Below are 16,527 nucleotides of genomic sequence, written 5' to 3' on the forward strand. Positions count from 1 at the left end.
CCAATTTTAACTCAAAATCAGAGAATTTGAAAGTTGGAAAAGACCTCAGTGGCCATCTAGTTCAACTCATTCATAGAAACACTAGAATATACTTAACAAGTGATCATTGAGCTTCTGTTTGAAGAGCCCCAAAGACTGGGAACTTCAAAAAGTAAACTATTCTACTTTTGAACAGCTTCAATTATTAAGAAACTTTTCCTTAAGAGAAGCCAAACCTTGACTTTTTACAACTTCTACCCATTCATTCCTCCAGATTCTGTTCTTTGGGACCAAAGAGGACATGTTTAGTCTCTATTCCAAATGACAGCCCTTCAAATTATACAGCTGCCACGTCCAAAGTCTTCTCTTCTCCAGACTAAACATGACCAGTTTCTTGAACCAATCCCGCTGTCACAGACTCAAGGATCTTTACCATCCTAGTTGCCTTCCTCAGAATACCCTCCAGAATAAGAATGTCCTTAAACTGAATACAAAAATCCAGAAGAGGTCTGACATAGGATTACTTCCCTATTCTTGGAAACTAGGATCCACAAAATCACACTAACTTTTGGGGCTGCCACTTCACACGGGTGATTCATACCAAGTTCGTAGTCCATCAAAACTACCAAATCTTTTTCAGAACTCATCTACCCATACCTCACCTGTTTCATGTTTTTCACCTTAGCACAAGATTTTCAGTTTATTCCATGTGATTTCATTTTGTTGGATTCAAGCCAATGCTCTAGACTTTCTAGATCCTTTTGGATCCTGACCACCATCCAGTTTATGGTTCAATAATCACTACCAGTTCTGGGTCATCTGCATTAGTGAGGAACATGTCCTCTAGGCCTTTAGTCATAGGTAAAAGTGTTAAACAGCACAAGGCCAAACACAAATCCCTGGGGTACTTACCAGGGACCTGCCAACACACTGATACCGAGTCATTAATTACTGAATTCAGCCATCCAATCTCTTCTGAATCCATTTGATTGTATTACTGTTTAATAGATCACTATCTTTTGCAAAAATGCTTTGCTAAAAACTAGATTAAGTATATTCATAGCACTGCCTTCATCTACTAGTTTAACGATCCTGTAAAAAGGGAAATAAAGTTTAGTCTCGCATGACTTGTTCTTGATGAAGCCATGTCCTTTGTAATTACTGTTTCCCCTTCTAGATATTCATCAACCATTTTACTTGTTTTGCATATACAAAGGTCTTTGTATTTTATAAAAAAATTCATCCAGAATTAATGTATGTATCATATAGAGTGGCACAAAATTATTATAGAGCCATAATCACATACTTAATGATTTTAAAACTCTTATATCAGTTTGAGTATAAATGTTAATGATTTAGTATCTGTACTTCTCATTTTTAGGTTTAGAAATGTACAGGCATTTTAATAAAATACAACGTTCAAAATACATAGTTTTCTATTCAGGTTACTGTTTTAGACAATTCATTTGAAAACTGTTAACTGCTATTATTCCTTAGACCACAGCTTCTACTATCTAAAACAATAAAAATAGACAACTTTAAAGAAAATACCAACTTATCTTACTTCACTGATCTAAATAAATACTGTGAGAACTAATTAACCCTAAAAATAATATGACAATATGCAATATTACTAGAAATATGACTAATGAATATAAAACCTTTCATTGTAAAGTCCATTACTTTGGAATTTTTTAAAGTGCGACTTACATGTGCTACATTTGATGGTCGGTTAATCTGCTGAATATCAGCACTATTAGTAATATTTCTCAATGTCCGTACAGCTGGACTCCAAGTAGTCATCATTTCTGGTCTTTCAGAGCTTTGGAGACCTTGTCCTGAAGCCATTAAATTACTTCGGACATCTGGAGGCAAAATGTTGCTTGGAACTGGAGGGACATTGGCACACAAATTAATTAAACCCGACTCCTTTCCCTGAGGCAGTCTGCGTTTTGCCGCAGCTATCTGTGGGACTTCAGCTGGGGTCCAATTCAAATTTCTTTCTTGTTTTTCAGGTGAGGAGTCTGAGGAATCATCAAACATCAATTCCCCTTTAGATTTTTCAGTGTTTGATTTAGGTGAAAATGGTTGGTCACCTAATGTTGATCCTTCTTGAGAACTTGCAGGACTTGACAATTTTTCATCTGTACTGCCTTCATTTTGAGAATCCTGTTCTTCATTTTCGACTTCCTCCTCCTCCTCCTCCTCCTCTTCTTCCTCCTCTTCTTCTTCATAAATAATTAGACGAGGATGATAAAAGCCTTCCTCCTTTTTAGTTTTATCAGCTATTGAATCCAGGACCCAGTCTGGTGTCACAATTTTAATGCTTTCTCGCTTAAGAGCACATTCATATTTTTCCTGAGGAGAAAATAAAAAATAAATTAAAAGCCCTACAATTCAGTTTCTCTCCTTTCACTCTAATTTGGTAATCAAATAATTTCCTGGAAACCTGTATAAATAAAAATGGATTACAACCTTCATGCCACAATATAGAACCACTGTTATCTATAACTAAAACTTATAGTAAAAAATAGTTCTGAGATGATTATATTAAGCTTACCTGTAGAAATAAACTAAATTTCCATTTAGTCACAGTATGTTGAACTCAAAACAACAAAAACATATTTCAATTGACTAGAGGATTCATAATTTTATATATTCATGAAAACAATGTAAAATTAATTTTAATAAAACAAATCCTATATTTAAAAAAGTGAAAGGCACTTTGCATTTAAGGAAGGCTATGGCAATTTTCTTTTTATAAAGGTAGATTTTTATATATAAGATTTTAATAAAGCATACTACTTTTAGAAGATACTAGCGATATAATAATGACTTCCCCTTTAATATTAGAATGTAACAGGATTGGGGAACAAGAGTTAGAAAGTTATTTAATGGTAATGGAAAACAAAGAATAGAGTTAGAAAGGAGCCCAAGGCGATTTTATGAATACAAACAATAGAACTTGTATAAGGAAACTGTCTCCCAATGTAGATGGCCACCTTTTTCTGTAACTTATAATCTTAGAAAGTTGCCTCGAGTGCTCACAGTCTAAGTAATTCAAGGTTACACAGCCAGTTGTGTGTCAGAGGGAGGGCACTAGGCCATGCTGCCTCTCAAGGGAAGCCAAAGAAAATTTAAATTTAATTATGGTCAAGCAGCTAGCATATGTAATTCTTCCACTTAGGCTCTATTCTTGGTTCTCTACTTTTCTTTCTCTTTATCTCTATATATGCCCTTTAGTGGTCATATCCAATATAGTGGCTTCAATAAACACCTTTAGGATGATGACTCCTAAATCTATAGATCTAGCCCTAAGCTCTAAAACTGAACAATATTTCAGACTATCTGCTGGTCACTGTCACATGAATGTCCTATCAGCAAATCAAACTTAGCACATCTAAAACTGAACTCATTCTCTTCTGAAAATTTATCACTCCTTCTATTTCCCTATTTCTGCTTATGGCACCACCATCCTCCCACAGATGCCCAGTCTTTAAAAGCCTTAGAATCATCTAATTTAATTCAACATTTATTATGCACACACAAAATATACAACACACGTCACACACTGGAGATATTTCAAGAATTGGCAATTTCATAAATGTAAATACTCCCTCTACGTATTGTGTCTTTCTACCTTCACCCAGAGTAGAATCTTTATGAGTTTTAGAAAAATATAACAACTAACCTTCTAGTAATGAACCACTACAAACTATTAAGGCTGTTTCTTGAAAAAAGGACAAATCAGTCCATCCCCAATCATGGTCAAAACCATTTAGGCTTGGTATAAAACCTTCAGAGTGTGCTTTCAAGTGTCACCACAACACCATGATGAGCCATCAAATTAAGACTGCAGGACATGTGAAGCAACATAATCCCTGCCCCAAAGAAGCTACTAAACTAATAGGAGAATCAAACACACACACACACACACACATATATATATATATACATATATATATATATATATATATATATATACATTAAACAAAGCAGGTGATAAGGTAATTGAGGAGAGGAATCACTTTCATCTGAAAGAATCAGGTAAGGCTTGACAGACATGACATTTCATATATGAAAAGGAGAGATATTTCAACAGACAAAAAGGGGCTGGAGCAGAGGGGAGGTACAGGAGTAAAGGAAAACCTACACAAATGCAGAGTGGGGAAAAAGAAAGGATAAGACTGAAAAATTACTAACATGTCAGTATAATATGAATACAGTCTACAAAAGGCAAAGTATGAAATAAAGGTAGAAAAAGTAGGTGTGGAAGCCAGACTGGAGGAACTGATTATGTTTTTAGGAATCTGGGAGACGAACCAGTGAAGGTTTTCAGTCAAGAAAGTAACAAACATTACCAGGATTACTCTGACAGTTAGGAAAAAGTGGGATGAGGAAGACAGATTCAAAACTGAGAGGTCAGTTAGGAAATTGTGACAACAGTTCAAGTAAAAAGTATTGAGTATATGGCCACAAAAATATTGCTTAGTTGACAAAAAAAGAAAATGACAAATGCTGAAAGGGCTGCAGGAAATGCACTGTTGGTGGAGCTATGAATTAGTCCAGCCATTATCAAAAGCAATTTGGAACGATGCCTCCAAAATTACTAAATTGTGAATATAGTTTGACACAGCAATATCACTACTAAGCCTACAACACAAAGAGATCAAAGAAAGGATAAGGACCCATATATACAAAAATACTTAGAGCAGCTCTGTTTATAGTACCAACAAACTGGAAACTAAAGGTGATATCCATCAATTGAAGAATGGTGGAACAAATCATGGTACAGAAATATAATGGAATACTACTATATCATCAGAAACAATGAAGGAAAAAGTTTTAGAGAAATTTTGGAAGACCTGAATGAACTGGTGTGAAGTGAATGAATGGAACCAGAAGAACAATTTATACATTAACAACCCTGTAAAGACAAACAACTCTAAAAGACTTAAGAACTCTGATCAATGCAATGACCAAACAAAATTCCAGAAGACCCACTATGGAGAATGTTGTTCAGTCATGACTCTTGGTGACCCCATTTAGGGTTTTCTTGGCAAAGACAGTGAAGTAGTTTGACATTTCCTTCTCCAGCTCATCTTACAGATGAGGAACAGAGGCAAAATGAGTCACATAACCTGCTTCAGGTCCCACAGCTAGTGTCTAAGACCAGATTTGAATTCAGGAAGATGAGTCTTTCTGACTCCAGGCCCAGTACTCAATCCACTGTGCCACCTAGCTTCCCAGTAGCTACCTACTTTCTAAAAGAGAAAGAAAGGGGGGGAAGGGAACAAACACTTAAGTGTCTACTATGTACCAGGCACTGTTGTGCTTAAAAGATCTTATTTCATTTGATCCTCTTAAGGTGCTATAAGCACAAGCAAGGTAGTTGTTTTTCTTTCTGGAGTTCAGTTTTCCAGGTTCATGCTAAACTGTAAACATCTGGAGGACCAATCTCCTTTGAACTCTGGTAATTCACAGTTGTGCTGAGTCACAGATTGCAATGCCTTCTGGCTCTGAGCCTATAAGTTGAAAACTACATATCCTGGGAGGTTGGAATTTAACTTTGGGGCCCATTCATGGGAAGAATGTTTCTTTGTGATTTGGTCAGACCTGACTCTAGATAGTCATTGTTAAGGAGCCCCCTGGCTTTGAGAACCCAGATGCTGATTCTCCCTTGTCTGATTATGTATCTATTACTTTGTTTAGACAGTTGGCACCCTATCAGATCTCTGTGCCAATTTCTCTATGTTTCTCTGCTTGTATTGTCTCCGTGACCAGAGTGCTGACTCTTCCCCTGATCTAGTGAATGATTTATATATGTTTAATTAAAATAAGATTGTTGACCCCTTTGAAGTTCTTTCCTTCAGAAAAGCAGATCAAAGAACCTATGTTAGCAGGCCATCCTGGCAGTGCCAGCGTGCTTGCTAATACATTTAATCACCACTTTACAGTTGAGGAAACTGAGACAAACAGAAGTTAAGTGACTTGTCAAAGGTCAGAAAGCTAGTAAGTGCCTGAGGCTGGATGTGAACTCAGGTGTTCCTAACTCCAGGGCCAGCACTCTATCCACTATGTCTTGAAGCTGCCAGAAACTGATGACTAGGAAGAGAATGAGAAATACATTTTTAGGCATGGTCAATGTAGGAATTTGTTTTGCTTGACTTATGCTAGGACTTTGTTTTTCTTCATTTTTCAATTTGAGGACAGGGGAGGGACCAAGAAAAGAAAATAGATGCTTGCAATATTTTTTAAAAAATAAAATTCAAAAAAATTTGAGGGCAATTTGAGGAGTAGCATATTTTTTTTTTCAGTTCACTCTGGGCAATATTTTCAAGGGGCAACTAAATATAATAATATAAATACCAGGAGGTATAGTTTTAGTATTCCTTCTACCACTTGCCTGATATATGACCCTGGGGGTATCACTTTTAACCTTTATGGGACACAACTGCCTCTTTTTTTTTTTTTTTTAAGACAGAGAAAATGAACTAGAGTATAATACACCTTTAACTAACAGACTGCTGCTGGACCAGATGTTATCTTGTCATGACTCTCAGATGTTAAATTTATGATTCTACTCTGGAATGGAGCAAATCCTTAACCTGTTTAAAGAAAATTACACTAATGAGTTGAAAGAAGTCACTTAAGCACCTGGATTCCAAAGGGATTGTTAAACTGATAATCACAGAATTATAAGGACATTAGAGAACATTCAGCTTTTGGTAGCAATTCTCCAAGCATAGAAAGCATGCTTTCTTTTTTCCAATTAACTCAAATCAACCAGCACTGAGTAAATGCCTACTCTGCACCAGACACTGTACTAAATACTGGGGACACAAAGAAGAACAAAAAAAAGTCCACACCCTCCATGAGTTCACAGTCTAAAACAAGGCAATATGAATAGAACTTATGTACAAACAAGCTAAAAACAGGATGAATTTGGGGAAGGAAGGGAGAATATCAAAAGGAAGGCACTAAGATTAAGGAAGGCTGGGAAAGGCTTCTTGTAGAGCCTGAAACTTGAAGAAAGTAAGGAGGTGGAGGTGAGAAGGGAAAACATTCCAGGCATGAAGTACAAATAGTGAAAATGTTCAAAATCTGGAGGAGTGTTGTATATGTATTCTGAAATTAGAATTTAGAACTGCAAAAAGAAAGCTTTTCTAGTGTTCAAATAAAGATGAAGAAAAAAGGTTAACGCTAAGGTGTATACGGATGAATTAAGTTTCTTATATTTTTCACCTGGATTATGTTGTCAAATAATAGTTAATATAACCATATTCACCCAAATCTGTTTTTGTTATGAGGAAATAATCATTATCTTCAACAAACAACTAAATTGCAGGATGAACAATACAAACTGGAATTCTGCATTTTGGGATTTATAGATTTTTACTAATTATTTAGCCTCAAAAGTTTCTACAAAATGGGGAAGAGAAACTCCTTCATAGAGAGTGAAGACATTTATCCTTCAATAGTCTTCCACTTCAGTACATCTATTATAACATAGCTAACCATTTTCCTTTATTCCATTTTAGATTCACTGCTGAGGGAAATTCTGGTGAAAATGTTATCCTTCAAAGAAGACAGTGAATCATGTATCATAATCATTTTGTTTTTGTCTACCTGAAATTCTTAAATAGCCAAAAAATGTTCTCTCCTTTATAAAAGGAATTTACCTGCTTTCAAAAGATATTCAGTTTTTTAAAGAATAAAAGAAACATCACTTTGTATTCCATAAAGACATACACATGATAATAAAACTGTACTTTAAAAACTTTTATTTTTGGAAGAAAATCAGTATTCTGTTTCTGGAAGGCTTGAGCCTAAAATGCAATTTTTCTTAATTGATTTTCTAAATGTAAGCATTTTATTTTAAAGAGATAAATGTCCAAACTAAGAAAATCAAATATTGATTTTCTATTTTATATGATTCCATTCTCTAATTGATTCTATTCTCTAACTGCCTGAGCCAAACCTCTGAATTAAGTTCAGAAGTTCATGAGTCCAGAAATTTCATTTTCTCCAAGTTAATTTAAAATTCAGTTGTGCTATAAAATTAACATAAATATAAAATTAATTCAAAGAAATGTATTATCTCTACACATCTTACTGCCCATGCACAATTAAGGTAGACTTGTTATCTTACTAAAGAGCCTTGTACATCTATGTACAATTAAGAGATCTCCTATCTTGCTATAAAACCTTCCAAGATGCAAGTGGGCACCAGAAAAATCTGTTATCTCTGAAACATTGGCCATCCTTTAAGAAGTCTGGTCTATTAGCACTGTGACACTAACCATACAGGTGGACACCATCAATGAGCTTTCAATAGCAATAAGATAGGAGAAGTTGTTGCTAACCCTACATTCCTGGTTCTATCCAATCATATTGTTTTCCATCTGGGATGCTTCCTATTCTTTGTTCTCTTGTACTTCCCTAAACTATATAAAGACTAATAAGCTCTATTTTGTGGTCTTTTGGCTAACTGAGGAGGTAAGAACCATTTTATCAGTAATTGCTAGCCTAATCAATAAAATGAACAGGCTCAGAACTCTGTGCCTCAGTTTACCTTAATTTCAATCGTGACAAAATTGATAGTTTCTTCATGCCTTAAGATATGTGTAACACATCACCTTATATCACAATTCGTGGGGATCTTGAACAAGGAATCCTTCATAGCCAAGACTGAAAAAGTATTCACAGAGTTTAGGTCACAGTTAAGAGTTTGCTTCATCGAGTAGGATGATCATTACTTAACTTTCAGCACACTTTCAAAGAATCCTTTTCCCAAAGTCATTCAATCCTTTGCCCACTCCCTTCTACGAGGTTTCTTTTCTCCAGCAGGTCAAAGATAAATCCAAGAAATATTTCCACCAATTGAAAGAATAAAAGAGACTTCTTCCATCTGCTCTTTATCTTCAAGGCAAAGGTGGGGAAAAGAGTAGGCCCAAAGATGGATCATTACCTTATTAGTATCTTCAAAGCATGAGAAAAGGTAATGACCTTAACTAGATGAGAGGTGTTTTCCCCAGGTCTGCTTGCAAGTCTTAATTCATTTTCCCAGACTGTAACTTTTGTTCTTAACCTTTTATACACATGCCAGAGAGAAAGATGGTACAGGGGCAGCTAAGTGGTGCAGTGAATAGAGCACAAGCTCTGGAGTCAGCAGGACCTGAGTTGAACTGTGGTCTCAGACACCTGACACAACAATTACTAGCTGTATGACCTTGGGCAAGTCACTTAACCCCAATTGCCTTGCCTCCCCCTGACCCCCCAAAAAAGATGGTAGGCCTAAGACAAAGGGGAAAAGGATTTTGGTGTAGGGCATTGTTTCTTTAAGAGGTTTTAAGTTAATTCAGAAAAGGGCTTGAGACTTAAAAAATATTAATTTCTCAATCTTTTCAGCTGAATTTAAAATGTCACTTTAACTTGTCTCAATTTCAATTAGATAAACTTTATGATGAATAAAAAATGTTAAATTAACAGTCTACAGTCATATCTATTTCAGCTTACAACTTTTTCTACCTGCAATGATGGGAAATGAACAAGAAGATTAACTCATAAGAACAGACTCCCTGCTACTATTCTAATTCCTGACAATTTTATACATGATATTGGGTAAGCCAATTAACCATAGTCTCAAGTATCATTTATAAAATGAAGACAAGTTAACTTGCTGAGAGACCACAATATGTAAAATATCACAGAAAAACATTTTGAAAAGAGTTAATTATATACAACTATAACAATGCAAATGGACAAATTAATAAAAGATGAAGTATTAATTGAAAAACTAATGAAGGTTTAAGAGAAGAGATAATGAAACATAATTTTTCCCCCACAGCAGAGGTGAGAGACTTCTTATTCAAGAAAACCCGTATACAATGTCGAACAGTTTCTACTGGATGCTTTTTGCTTAATTGATTTTCTTTCTCCTAAGGAGCAATTCAGAGCGTAACAGTGATGTAAACACAAAAAGAGTCAATAAAATGTGTTTTTAAGTGCTCTAGGAATTCAAGATGTTATTAATTTCTATTTCTACCAAAGAAATATAGTAATGGAAACGTCATCCCATTCTACCAAAGAAACATAGTAATGGAAAAGTCATCCCTATTGACAGAAGCATTTTTAAGATCTGTCATTTCAAAGTATTATTTTAATTTTATACCATTTCAGTAAAAATATTTATTAAGTGCCTACTATGTGCCAAGCACTGTCCAAGTACAAAGACTGAAAAAGCCCGTACTCTCTAGGAGCTTACATTCTAACAAGGACAACAAAGACATAATAGCAATAGAAAGTGAATAAATACAAATACAAAATAGTTCAGCAGAAATTAGCTTAGGAGAGAAAGAACTAGCAGCTAGGGAAGCAAAGGCTTCATGCAGAAAATGGTGCTTGAATTGTGTCTTAAAGGAAGAGCAGGATTCAAAGAGCCAGAGATGAAGAAAATTAGGGATGATGGGCCAGGGCAAAGGCAGCAAGAGGAGATGCAGTCTTAGTTTGGAATCAGGTTCTGAAGGCTGTTAAAAGCTAAATAGGAATATATACTTTATCCTAGAGGCAACAGGAAGCAACTGGAGTTCATTAAATGATAAAGGGAGTTACAGTCAGATACAGGCTAAAGTAAAATTAATTGTCAGCAGCATGTAGGATGGACTAGCAGTGAGATACCTGAAGCAGAGACACCAATTAGGAGGCTATGGCAATAATCTAGGCAAGAGGAGATGAGGGCCTGAACCAAAGTGGTAGCTGTGTGACTATAGAGAAGGGGTCTGTGTTTGACAATCTTAAAATCTTAGAAACAATGACTTATATTGGTTGCATGATCTTAAAAGTATACATTCATAACAACAGCTAATAATTTCCTCAACTTTTCTTTTTCAATGAGCATACTTTTGAATATTTGGGCATAGGATCAGAGAAATAAATAGTATACTAATGACTTACTGATAAGTACTAATTAGTAAATAAATACCAATGAATTTCAGATCAGAATAATCCTAAATAGTAAAAAATCTGAAAAAAACAGATTCATACTCCCAAATTAAATGATTAATCTCTGAATGTTCAATTTCAATCAGTTAATGGAAGGATCCAGAAGTATCTGAAATTTCATTTTTTAATAATACAGGAGATGAATCTCCAGTCTAAGTTGCTAGTAAAACCAAGTTAATGGGACAGCTAGGTGTCACAGTGAGTAAAGCGCTGGCCCCGGAGTCAGGAGGAGCTGAGTTCGGTTCTTGCCTCAGACACTTAACACCCACACACAAAAAAAAACTAGCCGTGTAACCTTGGGCAAGTTACTTAACCCCAATTGCCCTCCAAAAGGTGAAAAAAAAAAACCAAGTTAAGAGTATAATGTAACCTCTTAGGAGATATAATATAGGCCTCATTCTCTTGAAAGGGGCCATTATCATACTGAAGATCAATCTGATGGGCTTCTGAAAGTCTTTTTATAACTGTGTTATCATTTACCATCAAGAGATTATTAAGTACTCAGACTCCCAGATAGAATCTAAGTAGTTAAAAGACACTGATATAGAGGAATCAAGAAACAATTTCAAGTCTACTCATTCCTCCTTCTGCCATCACAGGCTTCAGAAGGTGGGGACGAGCCAATCAATTACTTTGAAACTGGATGCCTGCTGAGGATCAGCCAGCAGGTCTATCTCTGGCATGACATGATGAATGAACACTATTAAGGTTAACAATCTATAGAATCTCAGAAAACAAATAGATGGTGGCTGCTGATACAGCATCATTCCTAGATACTACATAGAGTTCTACTTGCTCCTTCACTTATGCCTCCCCATTCTTATGACTCCCCATGATAGCAAAGAGTTGCTATCCTATTTCACAACCAGACCCTCCCTGTGTACTAAACAATCATTCAATCCTAAAGTTTTGCCATCTCTAGGTCTTCAATGCTATTATATGGCCTCCAGTTCACTCACCCTGTACAGTAACTAGGTTAGACTAGATGGTCTATAAGGTTTCTTTCCACACTAACTACAGTTATTCTACACACCTGGTAGCTAACTTTCTTTTGTCCCAGTTTTAATAATAAAGCTGTATTATCTCATTCCCCCAAGAGTCAAGAGGAAGCTACTAGGTTCTTACACAATAAGAAAAACTAAAGCAAGGTGTAGCCTGGGAAGTTAAAAGGACAAGGAAAATGTGGAAGGGTCTGCCCCTAGTAATCTGAACAGAAACTCTGTCTGTTTAAAATTTCCCTGGCCCAGGTCTCTTCTTCTGTTAAAGAAAAAGAGAAAAAAAAGGAAAAAATCCAAGAGCTCAGAAAAAGGTAGAAGGTCAAAGCAGGTAGCTCAGGTTTCTATTTGCTAGATATCAAAGCTGTCAATAGTCATTTGAAAAAAATGCTCCAAATCACTAATAATTAGAGAAATTAAAATTAAAGCAATTCCAGGGTTCTATGTCACACCCGTCAGATTGGCTTAGTTGACAAAAAAGGAAAATGACAAATGTTGGAGGGGCTGCAGGAAAAGTGTGTAAGAAAATACACTGTTGTTACAGGTATGAATTGGTCCAGCCATTCTGGAAAGAACTCTTGGCCAGGCAAGGTGGTGCATACCTGTTATACCAGAGATGAGGGAATTAGTGAGAATAAAGATCACTTGAGTTCATGAGTTCTAAACTGCAGTAAGGCTGAAGATCGTTGGTTGGGTTCCACACTAAGTCTAGCACCAAAGAGGGTAAAATGGCCCACGTCTGAAATGAAGACCCAAGCTTCTGTGCCAATCAGCAGTGGACTCAAGCCCAAAAGTAGTCACTGTATTTCCAGCCTGAATGAGATAGGGAGACCTAGACTAAAAAAAAAAAAAAAAAAAAAGTGGCAATTGGAACTGAACCTCAAGTCATTTAATTATTAATATCCTTGGACAAAGCAATACCAATTAGGTCTATACACCAAAGACATCAAAGAAACACCACAAGGATGCATATGTACAAAAATACTTACAGCAGCTCTATTTATTTATTACCAAGAGATTGGAAATTAAAGAGGGTGCTCAACAATTGAGGAATGACTGAAAAACTCACAGTTCGTGAATGTGATGGAATACTACCATGCCATAAAATACAACAAAGGGGACAACTTCAGAAAAACATGGGAAGATTTGTATGAATTGATGCAGAGCTGAGTGAATAGAGTCAGAACAATTTATGTAACAACAACCTTGCAAAGACAATTTTGAAAGATTTAAGAATTATCTGATCAGTTGGTGGTACAGTGGATAGAGTAGACAGATAAGACTCCAGGCCTCGAGTCGAGAAGATCTGAGTTCAATGTGACTTCAGACACTTACTAGCTCTGTGACCCTGGGCAATCATTTAACTTCCCTGTGCTTCAGTTTCCTCCAGTATAAAACGAGAATAGTTAACAGCACCTACCTCAAGAATTATTTCAAGGATCAAACGAAATATTTGTAAAATACTTATTAGCACAAAGTAGGCACTACATAAATGCTTATTCTTTTCCTTCATTTCTTCCTAATAAATGCCATGACCAAAAACAATTCCAGAAAACCCATGAAGAACGTGATCCATCTCCTAACACCCTGTATATACTGTATCCTGTACTGATTTAATAGTATAGTTAGTGACAATAGAGCAAAAGTGGTGGACTGGGGATCAGGGAGAGATAGAGAGTATCAGAGTCATAATAAAGAAAAGAGGTCCCAAACAATTATTTTGGTAGTGTAAGCTCCAGGGAAAAATGGAAGTATTGGGCATGATAATCAAAGAGAATAATTTCAGAGTTCTAGGGCATGGAATAATTTGGGATAGTGGTAAGGTTTAAGGTATTCACATTTTTGTGGGGCATGCTAAGATAGAATGGAATGGAGGTTATGGGAGTTAATGAAGATGATAAACTGAGAGGTCAAGGATATATAGTTGTAAAGAGGAAAACTAAGACCATATTAAACCTGAGAAAAGAGCAGTTACAGATTTTGATCTGGAGTGGATCTAGCCTAACTCTCATTTTACCAAAGGAAACTGAAGTCCAGAAAAAGAAACGTTACTTGAACCTGCTCGTGAGAGCAAGGTCTGTGCTATTTTTATTTTTGTGTCCCAGCACTTAGTGTAGCACCTTTGTATGAAATGGATGTTTTTAAATGTTTGAGTGAAATTTAATTGTCCATGGACCCATATAGCTTGATTCCACATCAGTTCAATGCTGTTATTTTTAAGTTTTGCTATATATTAAAATAATATATAATTAATAAACATTTTTCTTCTTGCTGTTATTTCCCTATCCCCAAATTGAAAAAACAAGATACATGAAATGAATATGCATAGTCAAACAAAACAAATACCCATACTGCCCATTCTCAAAGATGTCTCATTCTACAGACTGTATTGATATTAAAGTAAATACTTATTAATAACTTCATGACTTTATTACCCTAACTAGGGCAGTAGTCACTAATGCTTAGTAACTGTTCTAGTGACTACTTCAAAAAATATCACAATAGCTCAAAACAAAATTAATTCTACTTCAAGCAATTTTAAAATGAATTATGTGTCCTAGAGTGAATAGCAAACACTACCAGGGGTTGGGGTGAGAATATTATAGAATCAGACAATAACGGTGCTATTATTCCTTAGGTGATGACTGAGTTAGGAATACCAAAACCAAAAAGATTTGATAATGACAGGTTTGAACTCAAGCCAAATTTCAAAATGAAGTTCAGTGTATTCATTTACCACTATTCAATTCCTCTCCTGAAGAGTTTCACTATACTTTTGATGTGAAAATATATGCATTTGGATTTGATTCAAAAGAAGTTAAGAAAAATAATCGTACTAAGTTAAGGTAAAATGAAAGAAATCAAATTAAATATTTGTAAAATTAACTGAAAGGGGCCTTGCAGATCATCATGTTCACCCCTCTCATTTTATATGAGGAAGCAGCCCTTGAAGAATAAAGTGATTTGCCAAAGGTCATCTAGCTCAGAAGTAATCAAGCTAGAATTCAAACCAGGGCCTTCCATCTACCTGATATAGTAAGACACCTTTTTCTGAAACCAAAGGCAGTGGAGTAAGTCACACTGCTTTCAAGGACAGCAATACCCATACTATAGCACAGTACTCTGTACATATTTTTAGTGCTAAGTAAATGTTTTTTTTTTTCATTCATTCATTAAATCTTATATATTCTCCTACATTTTTTGTCATCACTGGAAAATAAGCAATGTTAACAAAAATAACACACTAAAAAGTCATAATTCTCCAGGATACAGAATCAAGGAAAAGGAAAAGACAATATAATTAATTCCAAGAATACATACAAATCTGTTTCAACTTCATCACAGCAAAATACCTTTTGTGAAAATCAGCACATTATTAAGTGAAAATTAAGTGAAATTTTTTAAAAGGTTTTGTTTTACTAAAGATGAACTTTAAAATAGCAAAACTCTAAAAAATAAGCTTTTCTTAAATATTCTCTATTATTTCTAATAGGTTACCTACTATAGATCATTAAAAAGGAAATATGAAAACTCTACTTAATTCCCATTTAGTAATCATGTTAGGACCTCTTTAAATGATTCAGTAGACAGAATAATTTTTGTTCACGTATAAGAATTAACTTTCCAGTTTCATTTACATTTGAAGGAAAAATCTGATGTTGTCAAAAATTGTCTTTCCCTCACCCCCCAGAAGACAATGCATGTGTACAATAATTACTTTGAATAGGAAATTTCTAAAGCAGAGACTTAAACTAAACTAAATAATGAAATAGTATAATACATAACTCAAACTACTTAAATTAAAAATGTAAAGATGTAAAAGTAATAACAAAAGCTAAAATGTTTCTGGAAATGTTCAAAAGCTCAAATGTATCAGTAACAATTTGAAAACCATGAAAGATGTAAATGCAATCATCAGCTGAGTCAAATGAGCAATCGAAGACAACCTTCAAAGAGGAAAAAATGTATTTAAGAATATTTCAGAGCTACATAAAAAAGGATTGTACATGGAAGACTCTTACCCCCTTTGGTTCTGGTACAATCAAATGAGTACACTTCTTATTGAGGCTCAGCTGGCAATCCCCCCCATAAAACGTAATCAAAGCCCACAGCGCACTTCGGTCTTCAGATGAAATCTAATAGAAAGTTAAAAATAAAACTTTTAGAGTTATGTAATGTGCTTTTTTCTTTAGATATCATGCCTTTTTTTTTTTTTACTTATGTATTAAAACACTGTGAAACATTATCTTTCAAAAAACACTTTCCTTCTTTGTTAACCTAAAAGGTAAATAGGAAAATGTTTTCTTAATGATTAATAGTGAATATATTGTAAAAGGGTTTATTTCAATTGGAAGATTCTTTAAATTATATAATCATCCTCAAATTAACTGAACTACATATTTATGGCTAAATATTAAGTTACCAAAAAGTTATCCATAACCAGAAAATATCTGAAACTTGCAGCAACAGGCTCTGATAAAAATACTACTACAATCTTGTTTGAGAAATTGACAGTAGAAAATAAACAATGACACTACCTTCTCATACC

At 35.0% G+C, this 16,527-nt stretch overlaps 1 protein-coding gene across 4 annotated transcripts in view; it reads right to left on the minus strand.

Annotated features, from left to right (window-relative positions):
- PAXIP1 (PAX interacting protein 1) overlaps positions 1-16,527 on the minus strand; it is an 89,631-nt gene that overhangs the window by 53,453 nt on the left and 19,651 nt on the right. For 3 of the 4 annotated variants that reach the window (XM_069084382.1, XM_069084374.1, XM_069084390.1), the window contains 2 exons: positions 16,001-16,114; positions 1,690-2,337 (listed from right to left, as the gene is read on the minus strand). In XM_069084382.1, coding sequence (XP_068940483.1) covers positions 1,690-2,337; positions 16,001-16,114 — 762 coding nt within the window. The remainder of the gene's footprint in view (positions 1-1,689; positions 2,338-16,000; positions 16,115-16,527) is intronic. The other variant, XM_069084400.1, reaches the window with a different exon arrangement.

Source organism: Petaurus breviceps, unplaced genomic scaffold, assembly GCF_028583685.1.
Source record: "Petaurus breviceps papuanus isolate PSGF00001 unplaced genomic scaffold, PetGlider_PUasm1.0 115, whole genome shotgun sequence".
Lineage (NCBI taxonomy): Eukaryota > Metazoa > Chordata > Mammalia > Diprotodontia > Petauridae > Petaurus > Petaurus breviceps.